At 40.4% G+C, this 19,745-nt stretch overlaps 1 protein-coding gene across 1 annotated transcript in view; it reads left to right on the top strand.

The window, feature by feature from the left end:
• Positions 1 to 5,621, top strand: part of LOC124262714 — a 28,243-nt gene extending 22,622 nt beyond the window's left edge. The window contains exons 11-13 of the mRNA XM_046697246.1: positions 3,861 to 4,112; positions 4,400 to 4,577; positions 4,924 to 5,621. Coding sequence (XP_046553202.1) covers positions 3,861 to 4,112; positions 4,400 to 4,577; positions 4,924 to 5,150 — 657 coding nt within the window. The 3' untranslated portion in view covers positions 5,151 to 5,621. The remainder of the gene's footprint in view (positions 1 to 3,860; positions 4,113 to 4,399; positions 4,578 to 4,923) is intronic.
• Positions 5,622 to 19,745: the final 14,124 nt, after the last annotated feature.

Raw genomic sequence — 19,745 nt, 5'->3', positions numbered from 1 at the left:
TCAGAAGTTTGTTAAGCATTGTCGCTTCAGTGGACAATCACATGACTATGACAGAAATAAATGTCCCACTTTTGGCGCCACTTGCAATATCTGCAAGAAAGAAAACCATTTTGCTTTAAAGTGTAAAGAAAAGGCCAAACCAAAACCTGGAAAATTCAAAGGGAACAGGTCTAGAGTTAATCTCGTCGAGACGGACAAAAATGATTCAGATGATTCTGATGCTGCATATGTTTTGACTGTTGGTGATAACAGACAAGAAACAGAGAGTGACTTTACAAAAAAGCTCTTTGCTAGAAAGCAGATTGATGACAAGTCAGTTGGACTGTGGTGCAAATCTAAATGTCTTACATAAACAGTTGTTTGATCGAGTGTTTAATGGAAATGTGTGTTATCTTCAATCAAACACAACTTTAACCATGTATGACAGCACGTCACTAGAAGCTGTTGGAAAATGCAGAGTTCCAATTCGAAATCCCAAGAATGGTGATGTGAAAGACTTGCATTTTGTTATCATCAACGACGATGTGAAGCCAATTCTTGGTTCCCGGGCCATTAAAGTCTGAACTTAAGCGACTTGAGGGTATGGGAATTATTGAACAGGTGTCTGTCCCTACAGATTGGATTTCAACAAAGGTTATTTTGACAAGATGCTAAGAATGGGTTTTGGCATGTCAATTTGGATGACGAGAGCAGCATGTTGACTACCTTCGACACACCATGGGGTCGGTACCGTTGGAAAAGAATGCCGTTCGGGATAGCTCCAGCCCCAGAAGAATTTCAGAGACGTCTAGAATCTGCTCTGGAAGGTTTACAAGGTACAAAGGCAATACATGATGACATGTTGGTTTTCGGAGTTGGTGATACATTTGAAGAAGCACTTGATGACCATGATAGAAAGTTGAAATCTCTTCTTGACAGATGTAGAGAGAAAGGGATTAAGTTGAACATGGACAAAATCAAGTTGAGGAAAACTGAAGTGTCCTATATGGGTCACACCATTTCAGCTGAAGGTTTGAAAATCGATCCCTCGAAAGTGGAGGCAATTATCAAGATGCAAGATCCTGTTGACAAATCAGAAATTCAGAGACTGTTAGGAATGACTAATTTTGTTCAAAAGTTTGCCCCTCAGTTGTCTGAAGTTACAGCTCCGTTACGAGAACTGTTGAAAGCTGATGTCGAATTCCGGTGGGATCCAGCAATTCATGGACAAGCTTTGAGTGAAGTGAAGAAGATCATATCTTCACCTCCTGTGCTCAAGTACTTCTCTAAAGATCTTGAAACAGTTGTGCAGTGTGATACATCTGAAAAGGGTCTAGGTGCTTGTTTAATGCAGAATGGGCAACCCATTGCGTATGCTTCTCGTGCGTTGACACAGACAGAAGTCAGTTACGCACAAATTGAAAAGGAGCTATTAACCATAGTGTTTGGTCTCGAGAAGTTTGATATGTATGTTTATGGCCGTAGTGTTAATATTGAAACAGACCATAAGCCACTTGCGACTATTTTGAAGAAGTCTATCCTTAGTACACCAAAGCGTCTACAGCGCATGATGCTCAGGTGGCAGAGGTACGACATTCATGTGGAGTACAAGAAGGGTACACAAATGTTCATGGCGGATACACTTAGCCGTGCATTTCTAACCAAGCTGTCAGTTGACTGATCTTGAAAAAGATGTACAACACATCAATATGGTTGTTTTTGTACCTATATCTTCCACAATTCTTGAGAAGATTCAATCCGCAACCAAGGACGATCATGATCTTCAAGTGTTGGCCAGAATTATCAGGGATGGCTGGCCTGAAGACAGTTCTAAAATACCAGCATCCTTGCGCAGGTATTTTGCATTCAGAGATGAGCTATCTGTGCAAAATGACTTGATTTTCAAGGGTGAAAGACTCGTCGTTCCAATATCTGTCCGAGACAACATACTCGAGAGAGTGCATGCTAGTCATGTTGGTATTCAGGGATCTTTGAGGGGAGCCAGAGAAGTCGTTTACTGGCCTTAACATGAACAAGGACATTGCTGAATACATCAGCAAGTGTGACACATGTAACTTGTTTGGTCAAAACAAGCCCCTGAACCACTTCATAGTCACTCAGTTCCTTCTCACCCATGGCAGAAAGTTGGTTCAGATCTTTTTGAACTAGATGGAAGAGACTACCTCATATCTGTTGACTATTATTCAGATTTCTTCGAAATCGACAGACTTTATGCTAAGACTGCAAGTGAAGTTATCTCAAAATTTAAACAGACTTTTGCTCGCAATTGAATTCCAGGAGAATTAATGACAGATAACGGTCCACCGTTCTCATCGAAAGCTTTCAGAAATGTTTCTGACATTTACAACTTTACTCATGTTACCAGCTCACCGCAGTTCCCACAGTCCAACGGGAAAGTCGAAACTGCTGTCAAAACAGCAAAAAATCTATTGAAGAAAGCAGTTGAGTCAAAGTAAGATACATATCTTGCTCTACTTGATTGGAGAAATACACCATCTGAACGTATGGGAACTTCATCGGCGCAGAGACTGTTCGGTAGAAGGACTAGAACTCTCTTAACTTTGAATCAGAAACAGTTAACTCCAAAAATCTGCAAAAATGTGAAAAGAAAACTCCATCACATAAAGAAGAAGCAGGAATGTTATTTTAATAGAAAGGCTGAACCTCTCACACCTCTAGACAAAGAAGTGACAAGTTGATCACCTTTTGTCTATTAATGCCTCTCACCACACTACTGCATACAACTGAGGAAGCAACACGTATTTCAGGCAGGCTGTGATAATGCCCCCCCACCCCCTTCCCACTCCCCTGACCCTATGGTGTACAGAGTTAGGGCTATACACTTATTTGATGCTGACTACACCGTGTTGAAGATTTTATTTTCAGAAAATACGTACAATTTGAAATTTCATATATGCGAATGAAATCAATCTCTTTAGTCATCAAAGTATGTAGTGAAAGGGTTGTTGGACATTTGCTATAAGGCATATATGTTTATTCTAGAAGTAAATTCCAAGTGTAACGTATGTTATATTTGGGATTACGCTTTCTTAGTAAAGTACAGATTCTAGTACTGTTTTTGGGGTTGAGTCCCATCCGGGATTCGAACCCACACCCTCAGAGTCAGGCACCTAATCGCCAGCACACAAAGTCAGACGCCTAGACAGCTAAGCCACCGTGGCTTCCACAAAAATGGAAGTCGGACAACTGGTAGTCTAGACTGCGGACCTTGTGTACCCCTCTGATAAGTGTTAATTGGCACGGCTCCCACGGCCGAAAACTATGAAATACACAATGTGGAGGACATTTCCGCATTTGAAGCATTGATGAATACAAATGCCTCTTTTGACTTGAACTTTCACCACGAAAGCTTTGTATTGATAAGGAATGAAATGTGTCTTTGCTATTTCTATTACCATGATGGACTTTATACATGTACATACAACTGTGCATTATTGTATGTTATGCTTTTTTAAAATAATGTAACAACATTTTCCTTATTACGCGCAGTTTAGATTGAAATTAAGGTGTTTTCCACAACGTTCAGAGGCTAGAATAATCAACCGTTCTTCGATTTTCAATATCAGGTGTGTGAAATTCAGGTTTCAAAGAGTGAGTAAGTTCATTGTGCAGAAATTGCACGTGCCACCCTCGATAAATGACATCAAATTTCTTGCAAAGTGCTATGCTACATGTTTATTTAGGGTCATTTGTATAACCTTTCAAATAATCTATATTTTATGCAATTTTATGCTATGCACAGTTACCTTTTTCCGTTAGTATATATATCGTTTGCGTTGACACACTTTGATTCCACCGCACTTATATATTAATATGTAGTTGTCATCATTTAACAACAGGTACCAACAATCGTGTCCATCAGAGTTCCAAGTCAAGCAGATCCTTCTAACAGAGTCGACAACAGATTTTATCTGGAGGGTCTGAAGATATATGAGAATAAACCAACGATGTTTTTGACTTTCATAGATGTGGACAAAATGTCGCAACTCCTAACGAAAGGCAAAATCAACCAAGAAGAAATCTCACGCTTTCTTCCTTTGCTCATGGAGAATGTGGAACTGGATTCACAGTCTTCCAAATATTTGGCTCCGGTAACTGCGATCATCTACTAAATTCATTACAAAGGGATTATCAAAGTGATGATATGTTTGTGGTACATCTATTCGATTGAAGTGCAAATCAATAACAGAGGTTATGTTTTATAGAGGTCATCATGCTCGAATGTTTTTGGATAGTAAATGTCCTACATATATTAGGAATAAACATTGTATTTAGCGACCTTGCAAGTTAAATAAATACACAGTGACTATTCCAAATGCAGGATATTGACCATCTCTAGATGCAATATATATTCCTAATACAGCAAATATTCGCACAGGGGTTTTCAATGCTGATGCAAATTCTGGAACTGAACTCTTATCGGAGAGCCCAAGACTACTGCCAGGAACCAGACAAGAGATGGATGATGAGAACATACTTGAGAGCAAGATACCCGTACATAGATTATGAGACATACAGTATGCATCTGTCGGGGATTACAAAAGAGGATATCACGAGTATGTCTGCCATACTGTTGTTATCTTCCTTTAGAAACGACTTTTAACTAATGTAAATTTTGTCATACTCATATCACAGACACATATTGTATGTTACAGTTTGTTATTACCTGACTGTACCTGTTTGCGCGTAATGCTTTAAATGCCTTACATCAGTAAATGTTAGTGACTCGTTTGACTGGCAGTGAATTGTTCAAATACGTGCAGTGAGTCCATCATTGCCAGCGCAGTTAATATTATCAAATCTCATAATCAGAACGTGAGATCAATTACTGAAACCATTTCTTGAACCATTTCTTTAACAAATTTAAAGACTGTATAATTCTTATTTTCCACGATGTTTCAGAAATATATACATCGGTGATGGAGACCCTTCTTGGAAAACATGTCTCCTCAAGGGACCAGGATCTGACATCCCAAACCTCAAGGCAGTCCGTCCATTCTTGTGACAGTTGTAGCAGGACATCAGCAGAGTGCAAGAAATGCACGGGTTGTCACCTTGTGTTCTACTGTGACCGGGCATGTCAGAGGAAGGCGTGGCCTGTGCACAAACATATCTGCAGGCGTACATAAAGTCATTGTGACTAATATCGAACGACCTATAAACCCAGGGGCGGATACAGCTTTTTGAAAAAGGGATGGTGGGGTTGGTGCACAGTTCTTTTTCACCCGTTTTCAACAGTGATTTAATAAACTTTCAGGACAAAATGGGGCATCCGTGAATGTTCGAATGTATTATTTTTACTACGCTTTTCAATTTGTGTCTTATTGCAACCAACCAGTAGACAGCTGTATAACTGGGATTTGTCCAGGTAAATGAAATGTTTGCATAATGTAAATATAGCATTATATGTAAAACTGTGCCATCAAAAGAAATATATCATGAAAACAGAGTACACTGATTCCGAATATTTCATAAACATGTGTTAATAAATCACTGTCAAGAATACCAGGGGTACTAGAGCTCTAAGATCATTGTAACTACCATATTTTAACATGGGGCATGGTGGGCGAGCTGCCTAAAGCGCCAGACTATAGCTAGTGATCGAGCCCACCGCGTAAAAACATTGGAGTCAACATTGTGTGCAGACTCTTCCGTAGTTGTCACTACCCTTTGTGTACAGTACACAACCCTGTGCACTTAAAAGAACCCACGAATCCGTTCGTACATGACCAAATGGTGGCCACATGAATACGTGCAAACACCTAGTTGCGGGTACAGCAACGTGCAGTAAACCTGGACAAAGTACTGTGACTATGTGTCCCAGACCACTCAGCTGTGAATGGGTACCAGTCGGTTGGGGTGTCCTTGACCTTATTTCAAGGTCACCACAACTCGTTGACCACTTTTCAAACTCAGGTTAACGCGATATCTCATGAACCGTTGTACCCAATGTCTTCAAATTTGGTGACAGCCTACATTAGGGGATTACCCAGACACCAGTCGGTTTTAGTGACATTGACCTTACTTATTTCAAGGTCACCACGACACTTTGACAACTTTTCAAACTCTTGTTAACGTGATATCTCATGCACTGTTGTATCCAATATCTTCAAATTTGGTGACAGCTTACATTGGGGGGATTACGCAGACACCAGTTGATTTGGGTGACCTTGACCTTATCTTCAAGGCCACCACGACACTTTGACCACTTTTCAAACTTACGTAAACGCGATATCTCATAAAACATTGCACCCAATGTCTTCAATTACGTCGACAACCTATATTGGGTGATTATGCAGACACCAGTTATTTCAGGCATCTTGTATGTGACCAAAAAATACAAAGTAGTAAATATGTTATAAAATATTCCATTCTTCTTTAGCGGCGGGGGGACATTGCCATATTAGAGGCAAACACTTGTTTTGTAATGTATTCAATGCAATACATTTTGATATACTAGGTAAACTCTAAGTTACTTTGATCTTCCTTTGGCTGACATAATAATCTGACTTGGATTAAGATAAACAATCCATCTTGATTGAAACAGGTTTGGAAATGCACCAGTATATGATTCTTCTGACAATAATCTGATATTAAATGATGCAATATGTGAAACCCATTTCTGGTGTCCCCCGCCGTGATATTCCTGGAATATTGCGAAAAGCGGCGTAAAACCATACTCACTCACTGTCTCTAACACATGTGAATCCCACCCAAAAGCGAATATACAATTGTCGTCAGCGTAGCCCATTCTTGGGTATCTGGTATGTTGATTATAAAACTGTTCTTTTTAAATATATGACTACATTCAGTGTTCACGTGTTGGTAATCCCCAGCACCTCTTTTACATGTACATTAATAATAAGGGTTTTGCAGACATTTTAATGTATGTATTTTTACAAACACAATGATAACATACACATAAGTGATGTTTATAAAATGTTAGATAATGTTATATTGATGTTGAACTATAGATACAGGTTGAAGTATTAAAACTGACCATTAACGTACCTTCCACAAATACTGCAACATACTAGATCTGGAAACCTACAGAAACCATCCACATCAACAAACTGTCCAACTATCCACAGAGATCAAGGTTATTACACCCCATTTACTTAATGAGACATCCACTGTTCATTGTATGGATACATAACTACATTATTTTCGCCGTGATCAACCAATCTACCCATTTCAATCACTGCGATGTTGTACTCACTATTCCTTGCTCATCCCCTGGTTTCGTATATGTAGATCAATCAGGCTTCATTGTTCAATCTTATATGTAATCATGCATCCGTCATCAATTAAGCTTGTATAAACATTCATCTTCAACATGTATATTACCTTTCTAGTTCACATTTCTGCACATCACAATATTATCAACATTGAAAAATAAACGTTTCCAAATACATAGAATGAGCTCTCTTGTTTCCTTTATCAACTCTGTAATACTAATTTAAGAAGCTGACACGTTAGTCGCTCCATCTATTCCTAGGTTGAGATCAATTTGTGGCAAAACAGTAGGCAGCCCGTTAAGGGAGCACAACATGAGGACCCAACGTCCAGCGATGTGTCCATGTGTCAGTCACGCCTTGCGTGGTGTGGACAGCATTTGAGGTTCCCAACATGAGCTTCGGACAGCATACTGTTGACGTATATCAGTCCATCTTGGACTGTCACGGCTATAATGGACGAACACGATGTACGTCTTTGCGTTACTGAACGTCTTCTGTTTGAGGATGGAAGTGAAAGGGTACACTCAAGGGAGAACCCAACACAGCTTGGCAGTTTGAATGGAGTACACTACCATTATGTTTACCGTTCGTGCAACTGCAGGATAATATTCTTCCAAATATGGCACGTGTCTTCTATTGACGCCAAAATTCCATGTGACGAGTAGCGTCCCTTGACTCCCTTCTAGGTTTTGCAAAACTTGAAACGCAACATTCTACTGCCTAGCATGAGTACTATAGTGTGTGTCTCTTTAGGCTGATTTTTGGCACTATAATTATACACCAGTTATTATCGTCAATTACTGCAACACCCGAGTGACTACTAATCGCATCTTCGTACACCTTGAATGTTTGATTAGCTGTGATGGTTACTCAACGGATTTGTGTCCAATAAAACTTTTCTTAGAGGCAATATTTAAAAATCCTTGTTTAAGCATGGACTAAGGAATCGGAGGAGTTCCATTTTCATTAAAAAGTGTGTAAAGCACATGGCTCGTCATATGAGCGAAATATTCTCAAACACGACGTTAACCCCAATTTCACCTCACCTCATGGCATAGTATTGGCTTAATGACTTAATGATGATTACATTGTAAAAACCACCTCCTATCGCCCTACTCACTGTACTACTAGCAGGTATTATTTAGACAGGATTTTAGCATTGTGCATGGTTTGTTCGTTTAATTCAATTATATTTGTTGAATAAAAAGTTCGTTTCTCGTTAATTACCATAATTATTAAAGCAACATATTGGTGAGTTCAAATCAAATTTGGTTATGAGTATTTAAAGTAGTACGTATGTTCACATATTTGTCGGTAAAGCTGATACGTTATCATATTACTGAAGACAGTCAAAAGGGCAGTCAATGTATTATCATGTTCGTTTCATTTCGGAGAGCAAAGATGATGCTTAATCGCCCTTACACCTAAAAATGACAATGTTAAAGGTAAGTTATAAACTTCGAGGTGAAACATGCTAACAAAATTAATGACACTTAACGCAACCAACCATCCTCTTTTAGGATATGATTTGTGCTTAGTGATGACTACCTATTTGTTTAAGTATGTACAAGAGTTTCTTGAAGTCAAACTTGTAACGAGGGCTTTCCTCACACATCAGATGAAACAGTGTGATATTTCTGAAATGTTGTCGACACCGAATATACACAACAAGTATCACATAATGTCATGTCTTTAACAAAAGACGTCCATTTGAATATTTTTGTTATTAATAGATAGAGCTGAGAGATGCTCTCTCCAGAGATGAATCTGTATGTATCCTTGTGATATTGTTTAGACTGTCTCTGATTAGCAGCAACTCCAGGGGATCTGAAACATCAAATTGATCGTTATTATTCATCAGACTGTACAACAAGAACGATGACTTCAACTGTATATCGAGCATCAATCAACCAGCTCCAGCCCTTGGTATCTACGATCATGTGATTTATGAAGACAAGGTAAAAATGTGGTCAGAATGATACAATTCACTCAACTTAATATGAGATATCTGAAAAGGGTTTGGTAGTTTCTATTAACATGCAATTCCGGCATTTTTAAAATTAAAACGTCATCAATCATACCTTACCTGCTACATCAGCTGGCACATACCAGGTCTAATCGGTCCGGTTTTCCCGGAAAAGGATATCTTCCTCTCAAGAAGGTCCTCAATATCCACCTCTTGTTCTCAGATTGATGTTGTGTAATACGATGTGAGTTCAATTCCAGGATCCTCACCAGCAGATCGTATCCCTGTAATATTGCCGTTATTATGAACTATGGATCAGATAGTGATTAAGTACTATCAGAACGTCATTCAGCTGAAGGTATCATCCATGTCCCTTTATGGTTTCTCATATCCAATCTCAACCAGCAAGAGTGTCAGCGGGCAAATACTGACTGACTGACTGAGTTTGGGTTTACGCCGCTTTTAGCAATATTCCAGCAACATCACGGCGGGGAACACCAGAAATGGGCTTCACACATTGTACCCATCAGCGGGCAAATAAGCAAACAAACATAAATAAAGAGGAAGAATATATTTAACTACATGTAATTAAGTAACATACTTTAGGAAATTTAAAATTAAGAACATATTGTCTTAAAAGTATTTTGCTTAGCTTTGGAAACGAATTTTTAAGAAATATAGCTGAGGAAGCTTCGAGTTGACCTGTATTTGTGTCAGAGTATTTATGTCATAATTTCCAAAAGCTTTGGGAAAATAGAGATATCAAAATGTTTTATCCAATGTCGGAAGGAACATTCATTGAGAGAAAAATTGGGAAACACATTAGAGGCAACACTACACTATGAAAAGATTCCCTTCCCTATGCCATCGTCAAGAGAAAGGCGGCAACGGCTGAGCCTGGCAAGGAGAGCCCTGATAAAGCGAAAATGAAAGGCCAGCGAAAGACGAATGGCACGTTGTTAGTTCAGTTCTAAGCATTTTCAAGGAAAAAAATCAACATTCCATTATCACAGACCTTTGAAATGAAGAGAGTAACAGTTTGCTGACTTCCAAAACGTGTGGCATATAACACCAACAACATGTCTCATGATTACCTGGCTCTATTTGAAGCTGATGCAGAAAAGTATAATTGTGACAAAAGAGGAAACCCCATCTGGGAAAACACTTCAGAGTACCACCACTACTGCTACTAATGACAATGATATGGATCCTTATACTGCGATAAACTCCACACCAAAGTGTGGTCAGAGCGCTGAAAGAGTTCATAGATATATTATTACCCCGGATAACCAATTTTTGAAAGCTACCGATATTACCGACCACCAAAGAAGGCAAGATGTGTTCCATCAGCTCAATCAGTTACAGATGCCGTGCTTATGGACACCACACCAAGAGTGTGACAGTGACTTGGTATACTGTATTATTACGCAGGGTCATATTGAGCTCGGAAAGGGTATCCTCTTCCATCAGGACAATGTAGCAATGCACTCATCAGTCACTTCCATGGCTACAATCCTCTGGTGTGCCCTTGACCTCTTTCACCGCCCACCTTATTTACTTTATGTACCTGCAGTAAACTTCAATCTAATCCCAGTGATGTCGGACGCTCCAGCTTGAACCAGGACTTGAACGGACTTTGGCGAAACTCTGACAAAATCCCTCAGCATCTTTGGCAAATTTGCCACAACGTTGATAGGTACTTGATGTGCCACACGCATTTAGGGAGCAACGATATATTTTGGGGAGAGATTAAGGGATTAATTTCTCAAATTATTATGAAACCTCTGCTTTAGAGGGTCAAACTTGCAAAACTTGGAAAATATACCGTACCCCCTTGCAGACAGTATTATATTTAAATGTTGAGTACATTTTTTAACCCACAACTTCTTCCACTAAACATTGACCTGACCTTGAAATAGACCCAAGGAGACAGCTCCTAGGTTACTTGATGTTCAAACCATTAAGACTAGAGTGTCAGCGGACCTCTGAGTGATGTATGCAAGACAGTCGTCCAGGACATGCAACAAAATTTACACAAAGCAGAAAGTCAGGCCTCAACTCAGCTGGCTAGGACTCAAGGTGGGCGGATCCTCACTTCACGCTCACATATATATTCTTTATATATTCTTTAGTTATCCTTCAAACTGGGAGAGTACAAGTACAAGTTGCAATAGGTAATATTTACACCACAGTCACATTGTTATGTGACATAGAGTCTCTCAGAAAGCTGGCTGCACTGCTTAGTGCTGTGTGACTTCGCTGCACATCAGATGAATGTATCTTACAGCCACACTGGTAAATGTTCTCTGGTCTCCTGCATTCAGTCCATACTGCGGTCTGCATGATAGAAGACACAACACCATCTCAATGTCTGACAGGTTGTGGAACCATACAGTTGTGGAAGTCCACAGGGCCAATATTGATCAATTCACCCCACAGTTGATCTCTCACAGAGAGTAAGTTATCACACTGCACGACAGCATGAACACACGGATCACTATATATCCGTCCACACTTATCACACAGGTACACAGTATATTGATGTCTCTGATGCTGGAACATAACTGCACCAGGAACTTGGACGAGGTGCGGTACAGGTGGTCTTCCCGTGACAATGTCCATGCTGGATGAACAAACAGATCTCTGTGTATCTGTGCGAACCACTGGAGATCTGGTTCAACTATCAGTCCAAGAGGAGGATTGGAACTTCCAAACAGCTGCTTTCACACTTTGTTTCCATGAAGCCTTACGTGGAAATATGCCAGTTGACAAGTAGTCATCTAGCACATTTGTCAACTGATACTTTTGGGGGAGTCTCATCAGATCAGTAATGAAACATCTCGGTTGTGCACACACACCATGAACAAAGCACAGTAGCCTTGTCAGATACACCTGGTGTGGAAGGTAGGATGTGATCATGTTTATGAGGTTTCCGGCGAACAAGAGTTTCTTTGTATCCATCTCAGCTTCCAGAGGTAGTAAACCCAGGAGACCAAGATACACATCAGTCCTAGTTCAGTCCTTGGGAGGCCTTGGATCGTCTTGATGACATGCCTGTAAGAACGTTCAAGCATAGGTATCTCAGTCTGACTGAGAGAGTTCCACAGCTCACTACTGAAAAGACACTTTGGTAGAGCTATTTTCTGGATCAGTTTCAGATAAACAATGGAAGACACAAGAGATGGATTCAATCCCTTCCTTGACATTGTGTAAGCATAGGATCTGAGCTTAGTACATGCCTCTAATGTTCTGTTCATTGAATTAAACCCGCCAGAGAGCATAATGCCGACATGTTTGACTTGGTTAACTGTTGGTAGTGGACGTCCATACAAGGAGAGTTCGTCAGCAACAACTTTAGATTTTCTGCTAGCCCCAAATGTAAGGCGCTCAGTCTTACTAGGGGAGAATGTGAAGGGCCACAACCTACTGTAGTTTTCTGCAGTTCTCAGAAGGGAGCTTACTGGTACAGGAACTCACCAAGGCTACGTCATCGGCTTGAGTTGGACATCCTGTATTCAAATCCATAATCAGGGCACCCTTCTTTGATTCAGTAATATCGTCCAAGAGTTGGTTGATATACAGCAGATACAGCCTTGAAGACAACACTCCACCCTGACGTACACCTTGTTGAAGACTGGACCACCTCGATTGCATATTACTTATCAATACACAGCTCTCCATATCATGGTACACCTAGTCTATAACAGTCCACAGTTTTCGTTTTACTCCACTGTCATACAACTTCTTCCGCAAACCATCATGCCACACACTGTCGAATGCTTTACAGCTGTCAAGAAATAGCACATGAACGTCGCTGCCTCGCTCTTGGTAGTGCTGAACTGTCTCCTGCAGGTTGAATGAAGCGTGAGTTGAACAGATACTTTCCTGGTAAGCCATCTGCTGTTTGTTAGGGAAAATGTTATCCTGGCGCAGACCGTTTAAGTGTGGCAGTAAGGTCATTTCAAAGACTTTCTCTATTACGGGGCTTAATGAAATACCGTGATAACAAGACCGCCTCTGTGGTGTAGAGGTTAGAGCGTCCGCCCGGAGAGCAGAAGGTCGCAGGTTCGATTCCCGACCGCGTCATACCAAAAGACGTTAAAATATGGTACTTGTTGGTCCCTCCATTAATGGGTACAGCAAGGACTGGTCGGCTCGGATTCAGAATACTGTGTCTGAGTGGGGTATTCATGCTTCACTGCGGCATGGTATCTCAGTGCCCTAGCACTATAAAACCAGCTTCAGTCTGGTCTAGTACAAGCAGCCGCACATACACATCCACACGCATGCACGTCGTCATATAGGAGAAAAAAATTCTCAACACGACGTTAAACCCAATTTCACCTCACCTCGCCTCACCGTGATAACAGTTTGGGTCTTTCTTTGATTTGCCGCATCCTTAATGTAGTGGCAGAATAACACTACGCTTCCATGCTCGTGGAATGAAACCAGTTTGAATGAAAAGGTTATATAGACAGCTCAGGTGATGCATTAATGTTCTCCCTCCAAAATTCTGATGCAATCCATCCTTTCGACCTGATTTTCCATTTTTTAGCTTCTTGCACACTGTCTCAACTTCATTATGACAGGGATCAGATGTGTCGGCGTTGCACAGTTTCCTTATCTCAGAAACCTGACTTTCGATGTTGCTTTTAAAAACTTTCATCAAAAGCTTTCATCAAAATGAGGCTTATCTGATTACTGGAAGACAGTTTCAAAGTGAGAAGCCCTATTTTTCAAGCACATCATCAGGGTTGCTGTATGTGACACCTTCTACTTGAATTGGTGTGATCACCTTGTCACCGAACCCTTTCAACCTTCGGTTCACCAGGTGCCAGAAAGCTTTTTGATTCAGTTCAGATGATTTCTCAAGGTCACTCATCCATTGATATATCACATTATTTGCAGCCTGTTTCACCTCTCTCCTAAATTTGTCTTTATTCATCTTGTACTCCTTGAATGATATGTGTTGCATGCCTCTGGGACGTCCCGCTTGCTTCCACCTTGTTCTTGCCGTAGTCATCTCCCTGTGGGAAACCTTTACGCAATCTGTCCAGTAGGGCTTTATATGTTTATGGAACCGTTTCAGAGGAGGTGTATCAGTAGCAGCAAATGTATAATCACGGATGATATCACGACACCATGCAGTTTGACGCCTCGTCCTCTGAGGCTTTTGTCAACCACAGAGGAGTAAAACAGTGCTTAGTACTTGTTCCTGTCCTGTTCTCTGTTTTGTAGGTATGCTGAAGAACTCTTTTGAACCCTCGACTATCCAAATCTACCTAAACACAAGATCAAATAGAAAGCTGTCTCGTCTGTAGGCAAAAACTACCCATATCAACCCCTCATCAGAAATATCATTTTGTCCAGACCACCGGGCTCTGGAAACGTACTCCACAAAGAAAAAGACAAGACCAGGTGAACGCTATCTCCTGAGGGACCGACCAGCCTCCAGTAAATTTATCAACGTCTTTTAATTTGAGTTTGTTTACCTGTTCACCTACCTTGACTCCATCATCTCAGAAAATCTGCCCTTTGAAAGTGAGATCAACACCCACATAGGCATAACATCCACTACCTGTACAAGACAGATGCAGAGAGTGTTGGAGAACAGAAAGTTGACACCCCAAACCAGTCGTATCTACACAAATTTACCTTACATGCATCGTAACCACAATGCTGTATTGTAGTTACACTTGGACGCTGACCCTTTGACGGGAAAACCCAACTCGTATCCTGAGGTGCTTCCTCGGATAAGCTGAAGTGACAGAATCACTGACACCGAAGTTCATTTCCCCAAGATAGTAACTTGGGATTCACTCAAATCAAATGACTGCTTCACTACATGCATCTACTTATCTATTCTTTGTACACCTACACATGGCACAGTTCTGTCTAAACATATTCTTCAGCTCTTGACAAAATGCTGTGTTTACCTGTGTCAGATTGGCACAGAAGGCAGCGTCCCCTTCCTGGTAATCACCTAAACGTACATAGAAAGGTGCGAGTTCAGAAATGGTTAATTTCTGTTGTTTGACAAGTTCTTCAGCTTTGTCAAAGTCGAAAAACTCCAGAAACAATGTTGGCATAGTTTCGTACATCTTTAAGCCTTTCAGGTGAAATCTGTTGTTGGCTCTTTCTGAGGGAATGGCCAGATTAGAAACTCCGAGTCTGAGAAGTTGTGGCACCTTGAAATCAAAATATATGGAATCAACACGAGTAAATCAAAATATCAAATGCTTCTGCTTTGCAACAAAAACATTATTGAGTCGTGTTCAATCAATTTCTCGGGTACAGTTATGAGTAGGAACATAATTTGTTATTTACTGTAACGTTACAGGACACTAAGATCCATGTTCGTGAAAATATTTTATATTGTGACCAAATACATAAACCCTTCATTGAGACGATATGTATGATCATGAGAGTATTTTCGCAAGGATACATTCAAAGACTTCTTTTAAAACATTTTCACATGGTTAAGCTGGAATTGTTCCTCAAGATATCTTCTTCACCTTTAGGATGAGCTTCACAGGATGGAAATACTCACCCCAAATGATTCACACATAGTTTTGAAGAGGAAACATAGGAGCCACTGGAGCTGCACAACAGCGTTCGGTGTTTCAATAGTGTCAGTAGGCTGAAAAGGCCACACTTGTGTGATATACGTGTCAATGATAGACTCTCCATATTTTGAAGGAGGGAAATCAGGGAGATCAGATGCCGAATCCAGCTCAACTTTCTTCCAGGGTAACACGCCTTCACCAACTGTTGTATTCACGTCCTTGACAAGACAAGCGTCTACTTTTCCTCTCTTCCTGGACAGTGTGATCTTGCTGGAGTTGATTGAGATGCCACACGATACACGTAATATTTTTCTAAAGCTTGGCTTCCTGAAATCAGTGTTTACCAATGAGCGTTTACAAGTACACTTTTATAAATTCTAGCTTTAGATTATTAAAATATATTTTACTTTAACACAGCAAAATATTCACATTGCATATCCATTTTGTAACATGTTGATATGACTGTGGCTCCATCTTCTTTTGTTTACTTCTATCTTTATCCTTTATGTGGGCCTTGACAGTCATTTGTTTGCAAATCACCCTTACCCACGCTGGGTGTTAATCAGCACTACCAAATTTGGATCTCCCCTGGCATGTTCCACCGTGAACTTCCCTTCTTTGAGGCACTCGGGATCAGTTGTGATGGTCACCCTGTAGTGGTCCATGTACTCAACAATGGTCTGTAACAAATAAAACACTAGTCTCTGATATGTTCAGATTATCTTACACTTTCGAGCTTGACATATTTGTTTTGAAATTAATCTCAGCCCTTCACAGATTTAGAGATATTCTAGTACACATTTCCAAACAATATTATGGTTAAAACATTTAGCTGAATATGATAAATGAAAGATTGAAAGTTAAGGTAGTGAAACACTTGACTTACACGTTGTTTGAAAGAAGGGCTTTGGGTGTTTGTTGATTGTACATCTACCGTAGACTTTTCCATTGCTATATGAACAAAAAGTATTTCAATTCCATTGGAGGTGTGGCATATCTCTCAGCATCAGTGCCATTCATGGGAAATATTTCATTCACATAAGAAATACCCTGAAATACTTCGGGTAATTGCAGAATATGCTGCACACCAGAAGTGCGAATATGTCATTGTTATGTGGTGGTTGAGTTTGCAAATGATGTGTTGTATATGGCAGCAAATGATGAAAACGCTGAAATATAGAATGTTAGGTCCACATATTCCCGGAGAATATGATTAGAGTAACCACTCGTGGTTGTAGGAAGCAAACAGTGCAAACTGGACGTTAGGTCAGTTTCGTGACAGTTCCTGAACTCAGAAGATTGGCTATACCTATAAAAGGGTGGCCCGTGGTTAAAATCGAGACCATCTAGCGAAGAGAATCCGCAAAGAACGAATTGGTGTCCTATCTAAAACAACAAAATTCCAACACCAATCCAACGTCAAAGACGGAGATCTGATTCAAAACATCCATACAACTTACTGGACAGTGAGTGATGAACACATGAGGGGACCTCTTATACACACACACACACACACACACACACACACACACACACACACACACCACCACCACCACCACCACCACCACCACCACACACCACCACCACCACCACCACACGCCACCATCACCACCACCACCACTTGCCCCTGATAAAACGTCTACTATTGTAAATTCATAGTCTATAATTCAAGTTGTACCTTCACGTAATCTACCAAAATGGTGTTGAATATAATGAAATATTCTAAAATTATTTAAACCACGCTAATGGTAAGTGTTCTAAATTTAAATGCTTACTTTTACTGATTCCCTTAATTCTTGTCATGACATTTTCTCTTGCCTCCACGTCAAATGCTGACGGCTTTGCAATGCCTCGTCCTGCTAAGTCACCAACTATACATGGCTTGAGCAACTTGTGAAGAGCATCCGACACTGCATCTGTTCCTTGAGTATATCATGTGGTAATTTTGCAATATCTGAACCCATGTTGCCTATAGCCAAGAAACAATTATAGACAGGCGAATTCGGTCAATACCTGTTTTTATGGACCCGCAAAAAGCGGGTCCATAAAAACAGGCATTGACCGAATTCGCCAGTCTATATAATTTTTGTATAATATACTGTCAAGAATAATATACTGTCAAGAATAACTCACCTTAGAATTAATACATATGTTCACTGAATTCACGCAGAGACAATAAGAATCTCGGCGATGAGTTATGGAGATGTTATGGAGTTTAAAGGCAATATATGAACGGACATTAAATACATGTAGTTCAACATGCCCTTCTCCTCAAGTAATCTGCGGTGTTAGTTTATCAAACCTGATGTGAATAAGGAATCGACTATTTAATAGTCTGGTTAGGGAGCATGTTGGAGGGTCATATTTCACCCACTGTTTCAAATCATACAAGTGCCAATCACAGGGATTTTTCTTCGTTTACAACACATTTTACCATCCGTATCTCACGAAATTTTATATTTCTTCATAAAACCTGACTCAAAATTAATATTGTTTAGCATAATCACGCAAATCTTGAATATCAAATAAGTTAAATCTCTCAAATACAGCAGGTTCAGTTTGCAAACATTTTGTAATCGAATGTTTTACGTTTCAATAACCAATAATCTAAGTACATGTCTAAGTACAGTCGCAACATGCGAAACATTCGAAAAACCGACACTGCCTTTGATGGGAAATGACAAATGTGGAGCGATTTCGCTACGCACAACATGTTGCTGTCCATGTCACATGGTAAACATCCTGATGGTGTTGTGACATATGACAACGATGGCTAATTGACAACAAGGGTTCTTTAAGTACGGCCTACGAGCTGTCGTTGTTGGTATGAACCTTAGACTCTCACAGGCTGACTTATGTCAGCGGGTGGTTTGAAAATCCGTGTAAACAACTTTTCCTTTCATGCCACATGTTTGTGTCAATCTTTATTTCTTCAATAACATTTTAAATTCTCCCCTCTTCAAATCCTCAACTTCTCCCGATATCAAACACTCTGGTCCTTATCATGATTGTAAAATTCCATGACAATTATATTTTATGTCACTTTATTTGAAGAGACCCATGAAGATCCGAGTCAGAATTGGTCTTCCGCAACCCATGCTTGTAAGAGACGACTAACGGGATCGGGTGGACAGACTCGCTGACTTGGTTGACACATGTCACGTAGTTCGATGCTCATGCTGGATCGCCTGGTCCCTACTCTGTTATTCACAGACCGCCGCCATATAGCTGGAATACTGCTGAGTGCGGCTTTCAGCAACAAACGATCCATCTTTGTTTGAAGCAAGGGAACTGTTTACCCTTGGTATGTAAGCACTGCAGTAAAACATACCATCATGAAGGATTGTGAGCTCGGAGAGTCCCCTTTCTTCACGACCAACTTTCCAGATGAGATATATCATTCCTACCCCAACGTAGGATCCGGAATCAGGGAGACTCCTGGTGAATGTAAGCAGATGGAAAGCAATGATAATACCATGGCAGGCGGACTCCTGGTGAATGTAAGCAGATGGAAAGCAATGGTAATACTATGACAGGGAGACTCCTGGTGAATGTAAGCAGATGGAAAGCAATGATAATACTATGGCGGGCGGACTCCTGGTGAATGTAAGCAGGTGGAAAGCAATGGCAACACTATGACAGGGAGACTCCTGGTGAATGTAAGCAGATGGAAAGCAATGGTAATTCTATGACAGGGAGACTCCTGGTGAATGTAAGCAGATGGAAAGCAATGGTAATTCTATGACAGGGAGACTCCTGGTGAATGTAAGCAGATGGAAAGCAATGGTAATACTATGACAGGGAGACTCCTGGTGAATGTAAGCAGATGGAAAGCAATGGTAATACTTTGACAGGGAGACTCCTGGTGAATGTAAGCAGAAGGAAAGCAATGGTAATACTATGACAGGGAGACTCCTGGTAAATGTAAGCAGATGGAAAGCAATGATAATATTA

Source organism: Haliotis rubra, unplaced genomic scaffold (assembly GCF_003918875.1).
Source record: "Haliotis rubra isolate DU_JTF1 unplaced genomic scaffold, ASM391887v1 Scf85, whole genome shotgun sequence".
Lineage (NCBI taxonomy): Eukaryota > Metazoa > Mollusca > Gastropoda > Lepetellida > Haliotidae > Haliotis > Haliotis rubra.
Note: the sequence above shows the minus strand (reverse complement) of the source record. Positions and strands in the feature narration are given on the sequence as shown.